This window comes from Dromiciops gliroides, chromosome 1 (assembly GCF_019393635.1).
Source record: "Dromiciops gliroides isolate mDroGli1 chromosome 1, mDroGli1.pri, whole genome shotgun sequence".
Taxonomy (NCBI): domain Eukaryota; kingdom Metazoa; phylum Chordata; class Mammalia; order Microbiotheria; family Microbiotheriidae; genus Dromiciops; species Dromiciops gliroides.
The window spans coordinates 532,407,073-532,426,099 of record NC_057861.1 but is presented as its reverse complement, the minus strand read 5'-3'; the positions used below and the strand labels follow the sequence as shown (position 1 = coordinate 532,426,099).

The 19,027-nt window shown below is 41.0% G+C and overlaps 1 protein-coding gene across 2 annotated transcripts in view; it reads left to right on the top strand.

Annotated features, from left to right (window-relative positions):
* Window positions 1-18,606, top strand: part of BRAT1 (BRCA1 associated ATM activator 1) — a 38,829-nt gene extending 20,223 nt beyond the window's left edge. For both annotated transcript variants that reach the window (XM_043977698.1, XM_043977699.1), the window contains 10 exons: window positions 7,335-7,707; window positions 8,355-8,474; window positions 9,741-9,832; window positions 10,583-10,701; window positions 11,315-11,501; window positions 12,064-12,137; window positions 13,053-13,155; window positions 13,392-13,490; window positions 13,876-14,051; window positions 14,328-18,606. In XM_043977698.1, the coding sequence (XP_043833633.1) occupies window positions 7,335-7,707; window positions 8,355-8,474; window positions 9,741-9,832; window positions 10,583-10,701; window positions 11,315-11,501; window positions 12,064-12,137; window positions 13,053-13,155; window positions 13,392-13,490; window positions 13,876-14,051; window positions 14,328-15,065 (2,081 nt within the window). In that variant the 3' untranslated portion in view covers window positions 15,066-18,606. The remainder of the gene's footprint in view (window positions 1-7,334; window positions 7,708-8,354; window positions 8,475-9,740; window positions 9,833-10,582; window positions 10,702-11,314; window positions 11,502-12,063; window positions 12,138-13,052; window positions 13,156-13,391; window positions 13,491-13,875; window positions 14,052-14,327) is intronic.
* Window positions 18,607-19,027: the final 421 nt, after the last annotated feature.

The window sequence follows — 19,027 nt, the reverse complement described above, 5'->3', positions numbered from 1 at the left end:
CAAACTATATATCTACATTTTTATCTGTAGTATTATTATATATGTGATATGTAATATGCAACTATATGTGTATATACATACACATACATGAAATATTTGAGATAATCCCAGAGGAAGGCACTAGTGTTTTAGAGGATATTATAAAAGGCTTCTTGCAGAAGGTGGGATTTTTGTTGAGACTTGAAGGAAGGCAGAACATAGAGGTGAAGAGAGGTGAATTTATTTATTTTTTATTATTTGAGAAAAGACAAGATAAAAAAAAATCACAAATAGTATTAACTATCTTATTACATAAGAGCAATTGATAGTTGTCTTTGGCCAGGTATACTTTGTCCCCAGATATAAGTTTACAATCCTAAGAGACAAATATTTTAAAGATCTCTTTTACCAAGTACAAATATTCAGCAACATTTCATAGGTGCAGTCTTCCAAATACCTGCCTATGGGAGCCCACCTCGAGCAATTTAAAAAACAGCTTATTGGAAAAAAACAAAAAAAGGCAAAAAACAGTTCACCAAATTCAAAGAGCTACCTCTGCTTTCTTGATACCAGTTTATAAGATTCACCCAAGGGGCAGCTGGGTGGTGCAGTGGATAGAGCACTGGCCCTGGAGTCAGGAGTACCTGAGTTCGGATCCGACCTCAGACACATGACACTTACTGGCTGTGTGACCCTGGGCAAGTCACTTAACCCCAATTGCCACACTAAAAAACAAAAAACAAAAAACAAAAACAAAAAAAAGATTCACCCAAAAGGCATTTAGCCTCTCCTGTTTAGGATCTCTGTGACAGGCACTCATTAACACTGTAATAAGTACCCTAAGGCCTGGGCAGAACTATACCTAAAACAACAGGGTATCAATAACTACTGACCCATATACATACTTTCTCATCATTACAAAATCTTTTAGTGATCTACATGTTTGTTAAGGGATATCTTGATAAAATGTGAGATTGGGACAAGAAGGCTTTTGCAAATGATATTATTTAGCAAAAACTATTTTTATAATTACACAATTCAATATAAGAATTGACTGCTTATATTTTGTGATTACATGAAAGCATTTGATTTGGGAGAGTAAAATGCAGCTGTCCTTAAAAAAAAATCTATTTCCCATATATATGTTCAGTTCAAGCAGGTTTGAAACTATCCTAAAAAGAGATTAAAATATTCTTAGCTTTGACCTAGATATCCCACTCCTAGCTATATACCCCAGGGAGGTCAAAGACAGAACGAAAGGTTCCATATACTCCAAAATATTAATATTAGCACTTTTTGTGGTAACAAATAACTAGAAACAAAGTAGATACCCATTAATTGCAGAGAGGCTAAAAAATTACAGTATAAGAATATAATGGAATATTACTACTACATTTTTTGAAATGATGGATATGAAGAATACAGAGAAGTATGAGAAAATTTACATGGACATACAGGACTACGTAAGTGGAACCAGAAAATAGTATATGCAGTAACTGCAAAAGTGTATGGGGAAAATGCGTATGTGTACACATGCACACATATACAAATATACTACACACACAGACTAAATGCTATGTACCCATAAAAGTAAAGATTGACTATGAAGAACAGATGAGAAAATGCATCTCCCTTCCTTCTTTACTGAAATAGGGCACTACAGTTGTAGAACATTGTGTGTGCAGTCAGATTTGATTGATGTATTGATTAGTTTTGCCAGTTTCTTATTTTTTAAAATAAGGGATTATCTAATGGGTAGAGGAGAGGGAGAGTGATACTTTCAGAAATGACGATGATTTTTGTTTTATAATAAAAAATACTCATAAAAATACAACTTTTTAAAAAGATTCAACAATATTCCTTGATAGATGTAATGATGCCAATAACTTTAACAATCCTTTGATATCAGGCAAAGTGCAAAGCTCTGTTTACCCAAGGTGTGTGCCCCTACCATGGTGACCAAAAGGAAGTGAAGCCTCCCTATAGATGTCTCTTGTTTGTGGGCACCATCATGCGGATTACATGCAGCCCCAGAACACTCGAGGACCTCTTAAATGAGATTCGTATTTACTCAAGTTTGGAAAAATCAAGTGGGTGAAGAATGCCTCCTGTCTGCATGATAATAGGCTGACACTACAGATGTACAATGAACTAGACCCAGGATTGAATAGGAAATAGAGAAGAGCTATGGATTTCATTTGAGAAGTTGTATTTTTTGCAGTGAACTGAAGCTTTTCTCTGAAAAAAACCCCAAAACAATTCTTCTGGTGATTCCATGTCATCCTGTCATAAAAGACGATCTCTAAAAAAAAAATAAATCAGAATTTCACATCGTTCATACAGCAATGGAGAGATGGGTGGGAGACATAAATAGGTTGTAGACTATATCATTGGTGCCTTATGGCAGGAAATAGTATAACAATGATCATCTAAGAGAACTAGATGGGCGGTGACCTGCCCTATTGAAAGGAATATCCACATTGGTGAAGTCCCATGGTCCATTGAAGGACTGAAGTGCAAAAGGATAATCAAAGCTGACAGATTTTAAGGTTCAAAAGAACTCTATATCTGTTATATCTTTGAGCGTCCCAGTGGCCCAATAAAGTCTATATTCCAGATATTTTATATTTGAGGCAAATGAAGCGCAGAGAAGTGAAGGAACTTGAACCAGGATTTAAGCCCAGATCTCTGCGTCTGAATCCAGAGGCTTTTCAGCCAAAGCCATAGCTGACTTCCTAAACCAAAATGAGAGTTTGCTAATTAGTTTTTGTTTTTGTTTTTGTTTTGCAGGGTAATGGGGGTTAAGTATCTTGCCCAGGGTCACACAGCTAGTAAGTGTCTGAAGCTGGATTTGAACTCAGGTACTCCTGAATCCAGGGCCGGTGCTTTATCCACTGCACCACCTAGCCACCCCGATAATTAGTTTTAAATGAGGTAGTTGGGTTGGAGAATCACTAAGGTCCCTTTCAGCTCTTAACATTTCAAGAGACTAAACCACTATAGGTTTTAAGCTACAAAGTGCAGAATGTTGAACTTGTACCTTAATCTTATAAGATTTTGGTTCCGTTCCCCCTCCCCCTCCCTTTTTTTTAAAGTGAGGCCAGATTTGAACTCAGGTACTCCTGACTCCAGGGCCGGTGCTCTATCCACTGCGCCACCTAGCTGCCCCCCCCCCCCTTCTTAATGCAGGATTTATATAAACAAAAGGTAGATTTCAGTTGTTTGTTTTTTTAATTTTGTAAATTCTCATCATGCTTTCTGCTGTTTGAACTCTCACCTTTCCATTTAAAAAAATTATATGTGTCTGTATATTTTCTTTCAATCAGGAAAATTTGCCTTCTCACCCTCCCAACCCTTCCAATTGAGAATAAGGAGAAACACCCCCCTGCTCTCCCCCAGTTAACAAACATACATAGTGAAGCAAAATACATTTCTGTATTGACCATGTCCAAAAGACATGTCTCATTCTACACTCTGAGTCCTTCATCTTTATCAGGAGGTGGGTACCAAGCTTTATAATTGGTCCTCTGCAATTGTGGTTTGTCACAATGCTGATCAGAGTTCCTAATTCTTTCAAAGTTGTCTTTGGTATATTGATATCATTGTATTGTTTTATGGGGGCAGCTGGGTGTTACTGTGAGTAGAGCACTGGCCCTGGAGTCAGAAGGACATGCTTTCAAAATCCAGCCTCAGACATGTGACTCTTATTAGCTGTGTGACCCTGGGCAAGTCACTTAACCAAGATTGCTTGAAACATCCAGGGTCATCTCCAGTCGTCCTGATGTAAATCTTACTATCAGACCCAGATGACTCTGGAGGAAAGAATGAGGCTGGTGACTTTGCACAGTCCTCCTTCACTTAAATCCAATTCAGTGCAAGTCATGACATCACCTCCCAATGTTATGATCCTCTTTGAGAATGAAGAACAAAAAACAACAGTATCTATTCATATAAGTCTTCATGGGCTTGTCTGAAACCATCCCCTTCATCATTTCTCATAGTATACAATAACATTCCATCACATTTATATACCATAACTTGTTCGGCCATTTCTCAGTTTATGAGCACCCCTAAGATTTCCATTTTTTGAGGTCTCAAAAAAAACCCAAACAATAAATATTTTTGTATATCCCTAGAGTTTGTTTTGCTTAGGGGACTAATCCCTTCATTAATTTATCCTCCTTCTAATACCTCCTTTCCCTTTCTCTCCTTTCCCTCCTATTTCTCTTCTGAGTGAAATGCACATGCGCGTGTGCACGCATGTGCATGCATGTTCATTCACTTTGAGGAGGGAAGTTCAGATGGGAGTGAAGTTGAAGTTTCAGCTGCTCCTCTTTGCCTTTCTTCTTGTTCTTGTTTGTATAAGTATCTACTCAGTTATGTGAAATAATTTTTCCTTCCTTCTCCCTGCCACCCCAGTGTATTTCTCTTCCCCATTCTTCTCTTAAGATCATCAATACATCAAAGAAATACTCCTAGGCCTTGGCAAATTAGACACCTTCCATGACCCCAGATGATTTTATGGTTGAAAAGGGGACACATGTATCATCTCCCCATATTTGAATGTAAGCAATCTCTCCTTGTTTAGTCTCAGGGATTTTTCATTCCTGTTTACTTTTTTATGTATCTTTCCACTTCTGTGTTTGAACTTCAAGGTTTTTTTGTAGCTCTGTTTTTTTTTACAGGAATATGTAGAAGTCCTTTATTTCATTTAAGGTTCATTTTTTTTTCTCCCTGCTCAGTTTTTTTGAGTAAATTATTCTTTTTCTTTTTCTTTTTTTGGTGGGGCAATGAGGGTTAAGTGACTTGCCCAGGGTCACACAGCTTGTAGGTGTCATGTGTCTAAGGTCAGATTTGAACTCAGATTCTCCTGAATCCAAGAGCGATGCTTTATCCATTGTACCACCTAGCTGCCCCCTGAGTAAATTATTCTTGACCATAAGTCTAGTCTTCTATAATATCTTATTCCAACTTCTCTCCTTTATAATACTGGCTATTAAATCATGAATAATCCTCACTCTGGCTCCTTGGTACTTGAATTCTTTCTTTCTGGCTTCTTAAAGTATTTTTAATTTGACCTGAAAACCCTGGATTTTGACTATCATGTTCCTAGGAGTTTTCATTTGGGGATTTCTTTTAAGAAGACCAGTAGATTCTTTCTATTTCCACTTTGCCTTTTGGTTCTAAGAAATTTGGGCAGTTTTAATTTTTCTTGAAATAGGATGTCCAAGCTCTTTTTTTTTTTTTTTTGGTCTTGGTATACAGGTAGTCCAATGATTCTTAAATTTTTTTCTCCTCTATCAGTTTTCCAGGTCAATTTGTTTTTTGCTATGAGATTCTTTACATTTTCTTCTATTTTATCATTCTTTTGACTTTTGCCATTCAGATTTTTGGGAAGTTTGTTGGTTGAGTAAGGTTTTATACCTCTTGTGCATTACTATTAATTCCCTTTCAAACTTTGTTTCATAGCTTTCATTTCTTTTTCTTTTCCCTCAAGCACTCTCATTTCATTTATAAAGATATTTTTAAACACTTTAAAAAACTCTTCATCTCTTCCAGGAATTTTAGTTGAATGTATGACTAAACTATATTTTACTTTGAGGCTTTGCTTGTAGATATTTTCAAGTCATTTTCTTCTGCGTTTGTGTCTGCATGACCCTAACACCATAATATTGATTTTATGTTAGGATTCTTTTGTTTTGTTTTGTCTTGTCATTCTTTTGCTGCCTGACTTTGAATTTGATATTAGGGCTGGGCTCAGCACACTTCTATAGGGAAGGTCTGGTTTTGTCCTGTATTTTCTCCTTGTTGAGTGTCGTGTTATTCTAAGATCTCAGGGACAAGCTGGTGACCTGCAAGCTTTCAGTGCTGCTAAAGTGGTCCCATCCTAGGTAAACTGCTTGCTACCCACCCTGGTCTGAGCTCTGCAGGTTCCCTTTCTAGGTGTGAGCAACAGTAGACTGTTGTTGGACTCAGCTGTTATCAGCTAGCTGGAAAGCTCTATTAGTTCAGAGTAACAGAATTGTAGGTTCCCCATTCGTCTGGGATCTTTTCCCTGGTAACAGGACAGACTTCACACTGGTCTAGAAGCTAGAACTGAGGCTACTCTGCTCCTGAGTTCTGAGCCATACTGGATACTACTGGTTTTTGAACCTGCTCCTTTCTTGGTTCCTTACTTGGGACCTCCCTAATTGGAAACACCACCTAGGTAGGGTAGAGGTCCCCTTTGCAGTCCCTTCCTGGCTGGATCTATAAACTGGAACTGGGTAGTGGGCAACAAAGCTGCCAGTTGACACTTGTTCCTTCTTTTTGCAAGTGGTATCTCACTGTAGGTCTGTACCTACTTTTGCCCCAATGTGTTACCTTTTCCTGAATGCTGGATTGCTCTGTATGTTGTAGGCATACACCCAGCCAGACCCCATCCCCCATGTCTGCAGACCTCTCTGTTTCTCCCTATGCTGACCTAGCCTGGACAAATGACTCACTGTGACTTTTTCAGGATATCTCATCAGGATTAGATGTTTCTTTTTCTAGATGTATTTGGAGGACTTGTATTTTTAGTAGTAGTTGTTATTTCTTTTTGTTTTCAGGGAGAGTTCACTTGAGTGCTTCCTGCTATTCTGTTATATCGACTCTGTCTCTCTCATGTTCATTTTTATTCATAGTATTTAAAGTATCATAGAGGCAAGCAGTATTGTAGCTGAAGTGCTGAGTGTAAAGTCATGAAAATCTCAGTTCAGATATCATCTCTGGCACTTAACAGTTGCATAATCCTAAACAAGTCCCTCAGGCAACATTGTAGGAATTATCTACATCATAGATGCATGATGATTTGTGGCTGTTGATTGAGGAAATTCCCATTTTCATATCATGTCTCTTATTTTTCTACCTGGAGTTGGTATAGTTATCTATCTTAATGTGATATCCCCATACTTAGACTGCAGACTCAGTGAGGGCAGGTCTTTATGTTATGAGACAGCTGGGTGACTCAGTGGATAGAGCATTGACTGGACTGGGAGTCAGGAAAACCTGAGTTCCTGTATAGCCTGAGATATTAGCTAGCTATGTGACCTCAGTTTCCTCAACTGTAAGATGGAGATAATAATAGTACCTACCTCCCAGGGTTTTTGTGAAGGTCAGATGAGATAATATTTGAAAAGTGCTTAGCACAGGGCCTGACACAAAGTAGGTGCCTAGTAAAGCTTTTTTCTCACTTCATTATCTAAACTTGTATTTCTTTCTAGACATAGTAGATTTTTTTTTTAAAGTTTGTTGAATCGAATTTGTATACTATACAAAATTTGAATAGTAGTTTTGTAATTGAATAGTCTTTCTCTTCTCTCTACTTTTACTAGGTGCCATTGATGTGATCTTCTCCTTACAAGGAGATCCCAGCCTGTTTGTTGCTTCAGCGGCTAGTCAGCTGCTTGTGCACATCCTGGGCTTTACCATGCATTCCAGAAGCTCCCTGTCCCTCAGTATACAGGACTGTGACTGGCCAGTGTGTGCTCGACTAATTGTCCAACACATAGAAGAATCCCTTCGCTCAGGGAGTGTCCCTCAGATCACACAGGCATTGAATGTACTGACTACATTGTTTGGACGTTGCCATGACTCATGGACTGAAGTCCTTTGGATGCGGATGAATCCACTTGTGGGATCACTCCTAGAGAAAGAACCACTCTTGGCTGCACATTCACTGGTGGATCTCTTCCTTAGTATGGCGCGGTAAAGTTATAAAGAGTCTGATTATTTTACTCTGGATAAAGCACTACTAAAGAATCCCCTGTAGATTTGCTTTGTGACAGGCTGCAGGATGAGAGAGCTCACCCTGAGAACATCTCTTTATAGGGAAAAGGAATCAAAGGCTTAAATCAGAAACGTTTAAAAAAAAAAGATCCTGGTATCAGAGATAGCATGTTTTGTTGATGTAAATGGGATAAAAATACATAGGGGTGGGGGCAGCTAGGTGGTGCAGTGGATAAAGCACTGGCCCTGGATTCAGGAGGACCTGAGTTCAAATCCACCCTCAGACACTTGACACTTACTTGTTGTGTGACCCTGGGCAAGTCACTTAACCCTCATTGCCCCACCAAAAAACCCACCAAAAAACCCCCAAAAATAAAATGAATGATTTGGGGCAGCTAGGTGGCACAGTGGATAGAGCACTGGCCTTGGATTCAGGAGGACCTGGGTTCAAATCTGGCCTCAGATACTCGACGCTTACAGCTGTGTGACTCTAGGCAAGTCACTTAACCCTCATTGCCCTGCAACAACAACAAAAAATAGGGGCTTGATAGTGCCATTTCTGCATTCATGGGATCTCTGCGTAGGGCAGGATGTTACTGTCCCTCCTTGGTTGTCTGTCTTTTCAGCTCTCCTGTGTTCAGTCATCTGGAGTGTGATCTATGGACATCATCAAGACGGGCCCTGCACCGTCTGAGCCCGACCCAAGCAGGGTCCTTGGCTTTAGGCATTCTGAATCTCAAGGACTGGTATGGATTCTCATTTATGTTGTTATATCCTTTGATCAATCAAAATATTTGTCAGGTATTTATTGATTACCCACAAGAAGTCTAAAACACACACCTTCCCCTTGAGAAGCTGGAAAATAAGATATTGGGACAAGAAAATGTAAATAACAATGTAAGACATTTTATTGGGTTATTTTATTAGATTGTTATTTGAGTTATTATAAAGCGGTCACATGCTGACCAAATAAATGGTAATGAAGGTAAGTATTGCAGGAGTTCAGAGGAGAGGTCACCATGGTTGGTAAGGGCTGAGGATGTTTTGTGGAAGAGGTATTTGAGGGGGGTCTGAAAGGCTGCATGGCTGTAGGTGGGCAAGGGAGGAAGATCAGGCAGGGAAGTGGTATGAGTAACAACACAGAGTCAAGGAAACAAGGCCAGAGTGCAAAAATGACAAAGTGTCCCCTCTCCCAGAATGGCTTAGAAAATCTGTTATTTCCAGCTTGATTTTGCCGAGAAACAAAGTGACATAGTGGTTAGAGAGCTAGCCTTGAATTGAGGAAGACCTGGGTTCAGAGCCCACCTCTGACACACAATGACTGTGTAACCCTGGGCAAGACATGAAAACTCTGTGCTTTAAGGCATTTCTCTAAGACCATAAGTTGCAGAGAAGGTGCTAACCTGCACTGGTAGAGGGACTTTCCTCATCTGGGAAATTCCTTATATCAAAGAAGTCACAGATCTAACCCCTATCCCTATTCTATCCCTTGATTTTGCCAGGTTCAGACTGGAGAGGATTGATAGAAGAGCCCCAGAAATGACTAAAGGGATGGAAAGTAAGCCCTCTGTGGAGAGAAAACAGGAGTTTGAGTGGTTAGCATAGAAATGATAAAGCGAAGGAATAACTTAATCTTCAGATATATGAAAGGCTATCATAAGGACATGGATCTCTTTCTTTCTGGGAACCCTTTGAAGAGGATGGACTTAAAATTTGTCAAAAGATTTTTTATTCAATTTAAGGAAAAGTTTTTTGACTCTTAAGCATGACCGAACATGTGAATAGGCCACCAATAGAAGTTGTGAATTCACAACTTCCCCCAAAAGACTTTAAAAATAGACCAAATACTCATCTGTCTTATGATAGTTTAGGTGCTCACCTTCCTAGAGGCAGAATGAAGAAACAGAAGATGACTGTTGGAGGTTATTTTAAGTTTTATAATTCTATGGATTGTTGGGAGGCAGATCTAATTTTAAGGAAGAGAATTTTTAAAAATTATTTTTTTTTCAAAGCCCACAGACATTAAGAACTCAGGCTCTTAGTATCCTGCTTCAACCACTAGCTTGCGTTCTGCGAGCTGCCTCTCAGCCTCCTGGATCCCCAGGTATGTTGCCCTGGCAGGGCGAGACTGGGAAAATTAAGGTCATGTGGGCCCAAGAGGGCAATGTGGGGGATTTAATTACAGACTGTATCAGCTCTCTGGGTAAAGGTAACAATGGGAGTGAGGGCTGGTAATAGGTCTAACATATATAGCCTCTCTACTTGCTTCTGATATGTCATTGAAGCATTTGTCTTTGAATATAGATACTATTGAATAAGACGTTAGTTTCTAATAAGCAACCTAAATATCTAGTTTGGAAGTGGGGAAGGTACTGGTATCACATATCATTAATGCTCAGGTGACATCAGCATCACTTGTGAACATTTAATAAGATGGGCAGCCCTCATTGTTCAAACATTTGATAGGTTTTTGGTCCTCGTGTACTCGGTCACTTTAAAATTCTTGAACAGTAAGTGGAGCTGATGGGGCAGGACACCTGGTCCTACTTCTTGGACCTTCCGTGGGTTCAGTGTGACATTTAGACAGTTTGATTTGTCTTGCTTTTGAAGTCGTTAGCTTCATCTATTAAAAGGATGCATAATTGGCATCCTGTTTGTGCTTCTCAAGCTGGGATGATGTCTGAAGTATACTTGGAGCTTCTTGAAATGTGGTCTCTTACCAGGTTTGGCCATCACTAGTATAGGAGGGCGTAGAGAATTTTGTGACTTTTTCATTGGCTTTTCCTTGTTCATGAATGTTGTTCTTCCTTTAGTCTTCATTGCCTTGTGAAACAGTTCTTGTCTGTCTCTCAAGGTTTGCTGGATGAACCTGTGAATGATTCTGTGATCACTGATATCCTTCTCTCCTCTAAATCATCATGTGCTGCTCTCTTGTGTCAGACTCTGGCTCATCTGGAAGAACTGCAACCTCTGGTATGGAAACACAGGGAATTTGCTCATGATGAAAACCATCCCTAATGCCCTGAGGATCATTGTGTTCATACTAGGAACTTGTCATCTGTAATGTTCCTGCTTTATGTGAGGAAACAATGTTTCTTCGCATGAAGCACGGGGGTGGGGGGGTGGTGGTGAGAATTGGAATGACACCCCCTGCTGGGAGGGACATTGTGAGCTCTGGCCTGAAAAGAAAGCATGAGGTGACCTTTCTGGGGTTTCAAAGGTCGGATGGGTGTCTGGAAGTTATGTCTAATGCCTGTGGGTCTTGTCTATCAAAGTTACCAGCCAATTAGCTTGGAGCTGTGTGTGTGGACAGCCCTGTTTCCTGTTTCACAGGGGGCTTCTGGGAGAAGCCACAGAGAAGCGAGGTCTTTCAGTTCTGGATTTGGGGCTTGATTAGATAGCTAGATGAAGGTTGCTTTTTCTGCCCTCTCTCTCTCTTTGCTAACTTCTAATACACTTTAATAAATACTTAAAAGCCTTAACTCTTGCTAAAGCTTCTAATTTAAGGTGACCACTCATTAGATTTTAGACATCACAGCTAGAATTTTAGACCTTACACATCTAGTCTTTCTTCTTTGTCTTTCAGAGCCATTTACTGGTAGATTGGCCACATGTCCCCTTGCTCAATGCTGTAATGACAGTATTACAGTTCTGTAGTGGTCTGGCCACCCCAGCCTCCAGTACTGGAGATAGACTCTGTGGGATCTTGATTGGTTGCTTCAGAGTTCAGCGATCAGCACTTGATTTCCTGGGGACCCTTTCTCAAGGGTCAAGTAAGTGAGATTTTTCTTTCCTTACAAAGGATGAATGTGTCGATTAAACTCCACAAGGCTGTATCTTAGGTGAATAATGTCCAAACCTAATTGTTTAGTTTTTTATGTCTTCCCTGCAAAGTGGACTCTAGGCAATCCCTTAAAAAAAATGTTTTTTTCTTGGGCTCTCTTTCTGCCATTTGTAATCTTTTAAAGAATTGGCTTTTGTTTAGTTTGGTGTGTGGACAGTGATATTCTTCTTAAGACTTACCAGTTTGATTTAGAGTCTCTGGATGATACTGATTTGGTTTGAGGTAGTAGTAGAAGGAATGTGAACTGGGAGGCATCACTATGGGGGTCCATTACTTAATACATTTTTTTACTTTGTCCAAGTAACTTGAGACTGATTCTCAGCTTAGTTCTGTATAAAACAAAGAGGTTGGACTAGATGCTGGAGAAGGCTTCTCCTCACTCTAATAGACTGTGAGTCAGTGTGTAAGGTACTGTGTAAACTTCAGAATGCTAAGTAATAGACATGAGCAGCTATTCTTTTTTGGGTTTCATACTCATCTCTCTGTTGTAGGCCCCAGTGAATTGGTAAGACGAGTAGTTGAGATCCTTCTGGTGTACCTCAAGAGCCCAGACTCTAGTCCCACAGTAAGTACAGAATGGAGGAATAGAGGGAAAAGAAAGCCACAGGTAGCAATATCTTTTTCTTTTTTTTTTAATAGAAATATTTTATTATTTTCCAGTTATATTTAAAGATAATTTTCAGCAATATCTTCTATTTTATTTTTTACTCTTTTTTGGCTGGGCAATGGGGGTTAAGTGACTTGCCCAGGGTCACACAGCTAGTAAGCATCAAGTGTCTGAGGCCGGATTTGAACTCAGGTATTCCTGAATCCAGGGCCGGTGCTTTATCCACTGTGCCACCTAGCTGCCCCCCAGCAATATATTCTAATGAAAATTCATCTTAGGTCATGGTACAACCTTGTCTTACAAACTGCTTCCAGTGAAATCACTTCTTAAAAGCACATTCTGGATTGCATAAGACTGCCACGCCTGTGCTTGTATGGAGTCACCATACAGTCGTGAGCAGATAGAAGGAATTGTATCATAGGATCTAGGCCTCGAAGGGGACCCCTATGGTTCGTCTTAAAGCCCAGCCCCCTCGTTTGACAGATGGGGAAACCAAATTGCTTAAGTGATAACCGAAGTTTGTAAGTTCTAGACTTATGGGAATAAGTTAAACAGAACTTAGTCAACCTGCACTATTCTGTTGTCACCTAGTTTTCAGTGAGAAGGCAAGCATTAGTGCCATCTGCCAGTGCAAAAAAGTGGCCCCATTTTTTGTTAGCAAGATCAGTGTTAGCTCTTGGCCTTGCCTTTCCTTGGTTTTAAACCTCACATCCAACTGCTTCTGCCTTATCGAGAGGGAACCTAGCCTATCCTTAAGCCGTTGTAGAAAGCTCATGGTGTAGCAGATACTAAAGAAGCAACATTAACTAGCGATTGGCCTAGAAGACCAGCATCTCCCTCTGATTTTTACAGTCATTCTCTGCCCTATTCTAGGTTCTGAAGAAGGCATTTCAGGCCACACTCAAATGGCTGCTGAGTTTGTCCAAAACTTCTACCTCCAGTGACCTCTGCCCACAAACCCAGCATTTCCTTAGAGGTAATTAAACAGTTGCTATTGGTATAAACTGAGAAGGAACCGCAGCTACTGAGTGGCTTAATGAGTGACTGATTTTTGGTAGGCTTGTCCCACCTCCATTAAGTGTGATTGGCTAGGGACACTCAAGACTAATGCATGCAGTGGCATTAAAAAGAGGAAGATGTGGATATTGGCTCAGGAGCCAGCAGCTCCAGCCCTCACTCTTAAGTTGTATCCTTCCTTTCATTTTTGGACAGATCTCTTCCCAATACTGCAGAAGCGTCTCTGTAGCCCTTGCTGGGAGGTAAGGGACTCAGCCCTGGAATTCCTCACCCACCTAATGAAACACTGGGGAGGTAAGTGTCGAGGGGGACTTTAACCTTCCAGTGTCTGAGGAGGGCTGCCTTACAGTGCATTTGGTCCCAGACAAGCCTGTATTGCATACCAGGCTGGTCTCCAGTCAAAACACACCCCTCCTAGGGTGTGGCAGCTGCCCTAGACTGAATACTTCACTCCATCCAGCTCAGCCTTTGGAAGTGTGTAGCTGCTCAGTGGGTATCTGGCCAGCCTTGCGTGGTTGGATCCAGGATAGAGCAGCATGGCTTTCTGGGGGGGCAGGGGTGTGGGTGTGGGGGGGTGCTGTCAGTTGGAGTTAAGAGGACAGAAAGGTGTTTGCATTGGAATCCTTGTGGCTGCGTAGACCATTAAACCTTGTTTTTGTGGCTGGATATATATCTCCAGGGCGGGCTGGATTCAGACAAGCTCTCCTCTCTTCGGAGGTGCCAGAGCTTGCAGAGGATCTCCTCCGAGATCCAGAGAGTTACGTCCGAGCAAGTGCTGTGACTGCCATGGGGCAGTTGTCCAGCAGAGGCCTGTGTTCCAATCCCATTGGCACCGAGAGTAAAAACGATGAAAAGGTAGGAGACAGAAGGAAACCTTGCTTCTCCACCTTAGGGGAATGCCATTTGTTTAGAGTTATTTTGCTATCTAACTTAGCTGTCAATAGATAGTACATTCTGGCAGCGAGAGTTAACCCAGGAGAGTTCATTTTCACTGCTTTCAAGCAAGCTGAGTGGTTCAGCACAAAGGAGGTTTAACATTAAGATAAAGTATACTTCTATCATCTGTCCAGTTCGGTACCATGCCTCAGTGTCCCATTTGCCCTTCTCATTCCTTGTATTTGCTCTCTCTAGAAAAGCCTGTTCTTGGAGCTTCTAGAAATCCTCTCCACTGACTCAGAAGGCTTCCCTCGGAGAGCTGTGATCCAGGTTTTCACTGAGTGGCTGAGGGAAGGTCACACAGATGTGTCAAAGGATAAGGAGCAATTTGTAACCAAAGTGCTCCAGGTTGTGAGTTGTGACTTAGATTGGGAGGTCAGAGTTCAAGGATTAGAATTGGCTTTGGTCTTTCTTGTTCAGACCCTTGGGCAGCATGGGACTGAGTGCCCCTATGCTGTGGAAATGTCCTCAGTGGCTCAGTCTACCCTGCTTACTGAATCACTGCAGATGCTCTGCCGTGTGAAACTGTTTGAGTTTATATTTAGCGCCTTATGTGACTGTGACAGGCCAGTGGCACGTAAGTCCTGTGATATCCTCCTGTATCTGAAGGCCAAGCTGGCTCATCATGGCAGCCTACAGGGGAGTGGGGAAACTTGCACTGCATCTTTAGGAACCCAGAACACTGCTTGGTTGGAAACAACTCTGAGGAAGTGGAGGGCAAGGGACCAGGGTCAACCCAGTGGGCTTGCAGACAGAGTTGATTGCCAAGAGCCTGATGATGTGCTAGAAGTCCTGAGGTCAGTAGATTTGGAGGGACTTCGAGGGACACTAGCTAAGAGTAGTGACCACATTGAGAAGAGTCCTCAGTCCCTCTTGCAGGATATGCTGGCCACTGTAGGAATCCTGGAAGAAAATGAAGCTGACTGCTACTAACCTCTCAGGAAGTGGCATATCCCAAAGCTGAGAAAGAGCTTCCCTTGAAAGATATGCAAAGGGTGAGCATGTAGCTCACCTCAAGGGCTCCTGGACTGTAGTGATTACTTGAGACTGGCCAAGAGCAGGCTCAGGGGCCTGTTTGTGCACATGAGTTATCTGAAAGTCCTGTCTAAGTCAGGCTATAACTGTAAGCATACGTGAAGAAGGCAAACCATGTGACAGATAAGGACTTAATAAAGGCCAAGGTGGCATGTGCACATGTGCACGCGCACGCGCACACACACACACACACACACACACACACACACACACACACACACACACACACACACAAAATAGAGCAAATTCCAAACTATAAAATCTTTAGATTTCACAGGTAAAGAAATCTCTTATTTTTTAAACAAAATAAATTTTATTTGAAAATTACAGTGACTGTGTAGTTTGTTTTGAGACAAGTCAAGTTTGGCTTCCTAGTCCTGCTTAGGTCATGTCTCAAAAGAGTGCTAGGTGGGACATTTGCTTTGGGCTGTAATGGATGACTTGAGATTTAGAGAAGACCCTGGGATCCCAGAAATGCATCTGGAGATGGATCCCAGCTTCCAAGCTTGCTGAACAGTTAGTTCCTGTAGGGAGAGACATTCTGACCTAAGCTCAGTACTCTTTCTCTGTGCCTAAAAAAGGCATAGGTCTCATAGTATACACCATTACCCTTATAGGACCCCACAGTTAATATTTTTTTTCCTACAACTTGGGGAAGATACATGGTAGTTTCTATAAAAGTCAGTAGTAAATGTTAAGTGCCTATTTTGTGCCAGGCTTTGTACTAAGCACTAGGGATACAAATTTTTAAAAAGAGTCCTTGCCCTCAAGGATCTTACAATCTAATGTTTAAAAAAAGTGAATTCAGTTTTTATTTGGAGATGGTCCTCATCCTTCCCACTTTAGCCATTCTGGGCTAAAAGAAAATGCACTGCAAGAATGTGTTGGTAAACTGTATGAAATTTTCACTTTGATTTTATTTAAGAACAGAATTGCTATAAAGCTTATAATTTTACCTAAAAGGTACACCAAAAAGGACATGATTGTCTTTAATTTTTTTCTTAATATCAGTCTCAAAAGTTAGGGTCATTGCTATTATCAAACTCTCCTTATTAGTTTAATTAAAATTAAATGTGATTTTTTAAAAAAATCAGAATTTCATATTGAGTGAATGCTTTTGTTTTATTATAGAAACTTTATCAGAGGCACATGTGCTTGGCCTCAGGAGCCTTTACTGTTAGCCACAGAGCTATTATTTTTCCTGTTACTTCCAAGTGTGAAGTTGTTCCCTCTGGCTCAGTGAAGGTGCTAAATTTCACACCCTTGTTTCAGTACCTACCTTGGACCCTGTCAGCCTGTTCACAGTTTTGTAAACCAACTGCTGTGAAGGCCTCAGATTCATCATGGACCAGGAGAGCAGCCCAAATGTAGGAATAATAGGCATCCCCAAAGATTTGGGTAAAGGGGCCTAAGATGCATCCCTCCTATGGGTGAAGAAAAATGGGAGTTATGAAGCTGTATTTCCTAGCAAGTGAACATTCTCTCTTGTGGCAGAGGATGCTTTACGATGCCTAGTGAATGTACCATCTTATCTGTGAATAATCACCAGAAGGGGACTGGGGCATTATCTCTGTTAGATTGAACATCATACTGCAATCAGTTTAGGATTGGGGTGGGGGTGTGACTATTAATTACAGTTCTGTGTAATAAGTATCAAGTACTTAGATGCCATGCAGTTTGGGGCATTACAAAATAAGTAAATGATACAGTCTGTGCTCTGAAGAAACTTAAAACTTTGGGGGACGAGAAAAGGACATTCACATGAAGCTATCAGAAATTCAAGAGACAGTGTATAATTCTATCAAGATGGCAGGAAATGCTATAGACAGTCAAAGTGGGGGAGAACAACAGAATCAATTCAGTGGTACCTCCTTCCTGAAGCAGAAGACTGTTGTGTAGCAAGATGAAAGAACATTCTCTCAATTTGACTCAGTGTTGGTTTCATAATGGGATATAAGAGAAGTGCCAAAGACATAGTATATTTTGATTTCAACATGACAGTCTTTCTTGTTATCTTTGTGGAGAGTATAGAGAAAAATGGAGTGGATGGTTGGGTGAATTCATAGCAAAGCAACTGTATCCAAAGAATATTAATTCATCGATTGATGGGAGGCAGTGTGTTACAGTGATCTCATCAGTTGCAGAGAGTTTAATTAACATCTCTATGCAGATGAATTCTAGAACTGTCTGTCTAGCCCATGTCACTCTTGAGCTCCAGTCCTACATCATCATCTGCTTTCTAAACGTCGAAGATTGTCTGGCATCTCAAACACACTATGCCCAAAAGAGAACTCATTGTCTCTTCTCTTTCCTCCACAAGCTCATCTACTTTTCTGGACTCCCCTGTTATTGTCATGAATATAGCTACCATCCCCTCAGTCACCATGTTCATACCTTCAGTGTTATTCTCAACTCTTCTCACTCCACATACTCAGTCTGCTGCCAAATCTTATTTCTACCTTGCTTCCCAACATCTTTTGTATAGATCCCCTTTTCTGTGCACACAAACCAGCGCCTCTTCCAGATCCTTACCACCATATGTTTGAACTACTGTGATAAGCTTCTCATTGCTCACCTTGCCTCAAGTCTTTCCCCACTCAGATTCACTTTCTACTCAGCAGCCAAAGTGATTTATCTAAAGTACGTATGACCATGTCAGCTATTTTAGTAAATTTCAGTGTCTCCTCATTAACTCTAGAATCAAATATAAAGTTTCCTATTTGCCATGATAGCCTGGGCCCTTCATACCTCCCCGCTTCATCCTTTACCCCTACCGCCATCACATACACAATCTAAAATCCAGCTGCACTGGCCTACCTCCACACACAACCAGTCTTCATTTCTTTGCATTGACTATCCCCCCTGCTTGGAATGTTCTCTTCCCTCACCTTTACCTCTTAGAATTCCAGTAATGCTTTAAGGCTAAGCCACTCACAGGAGCATGCTCCTGTAATCCCGGCACCCAGGAAGGCTGAGGCTGGCAGATCTCTTGAGCTCAAGAGTTTTGAGCTTCAGTGGGCTATGACCATTAGGGGTCCAACATCAATATGGCGAGCTTCTGGGAGTAGGAGACCACCAAGTTGTCTGAAGAGGGGCAAATTATCCTGGGTCAGAAATGGAGCTCCCATGCTTGAATAGTGGTGGGATTGGGCCCATAAAAAGCCCCTATACCGCCAGCCTGGAGGAGATGGAGAGAAACCCAGTCTTGTTTAAAAAAAACCAACAGCCCATTTCCTTTAACCCAGAGATTCCACTGTTGTTTACATAGCCAAATAGATCACTGGTAAGAAGAGAATCCCTTTATACACCAAAATATAGCAATACTTTTTGTGATAGCAAAGAACTGGGAACAAAATGCCCAAAGATTGGGGAGTGGCTTAACAATCTGTGTTACATTAATGTCATGGCATATCAGTGTACTATAAGAAACAGCAGTTATGGGGGCAGCTAGATGGCACAGTGGATAGAGCACCGGCCCTGGATTCAGGAGGACTTGAGTTCAAATCCGGCCTCAGACACTTGACACTTACTAGCTGTGTGACCCTGGGCAAGTCACTTGACCCTCATTGCCCCACCAAAACAAAAAGAAAGAAATGGCAGTTATGTTGAATGTAAAGAAGCATGGAAAGATTTACATGGTATGATGCAGAGTGAAGTAAGCAGAACCAAAAATACAATATACACAATATCTGTGACAATATAAATGGAGAGAACAACCAATGCAAAACAATGAAAATTAAATACTACACAATTACAAAGAACAAACATGACCTCAAAGAGAGGTGGGAGGTTGGTCGATGTGGGACATTTACATATATTTGATCAGTTTTGTTGATTTTTTTTCCCTTCTTTTTCTTTAA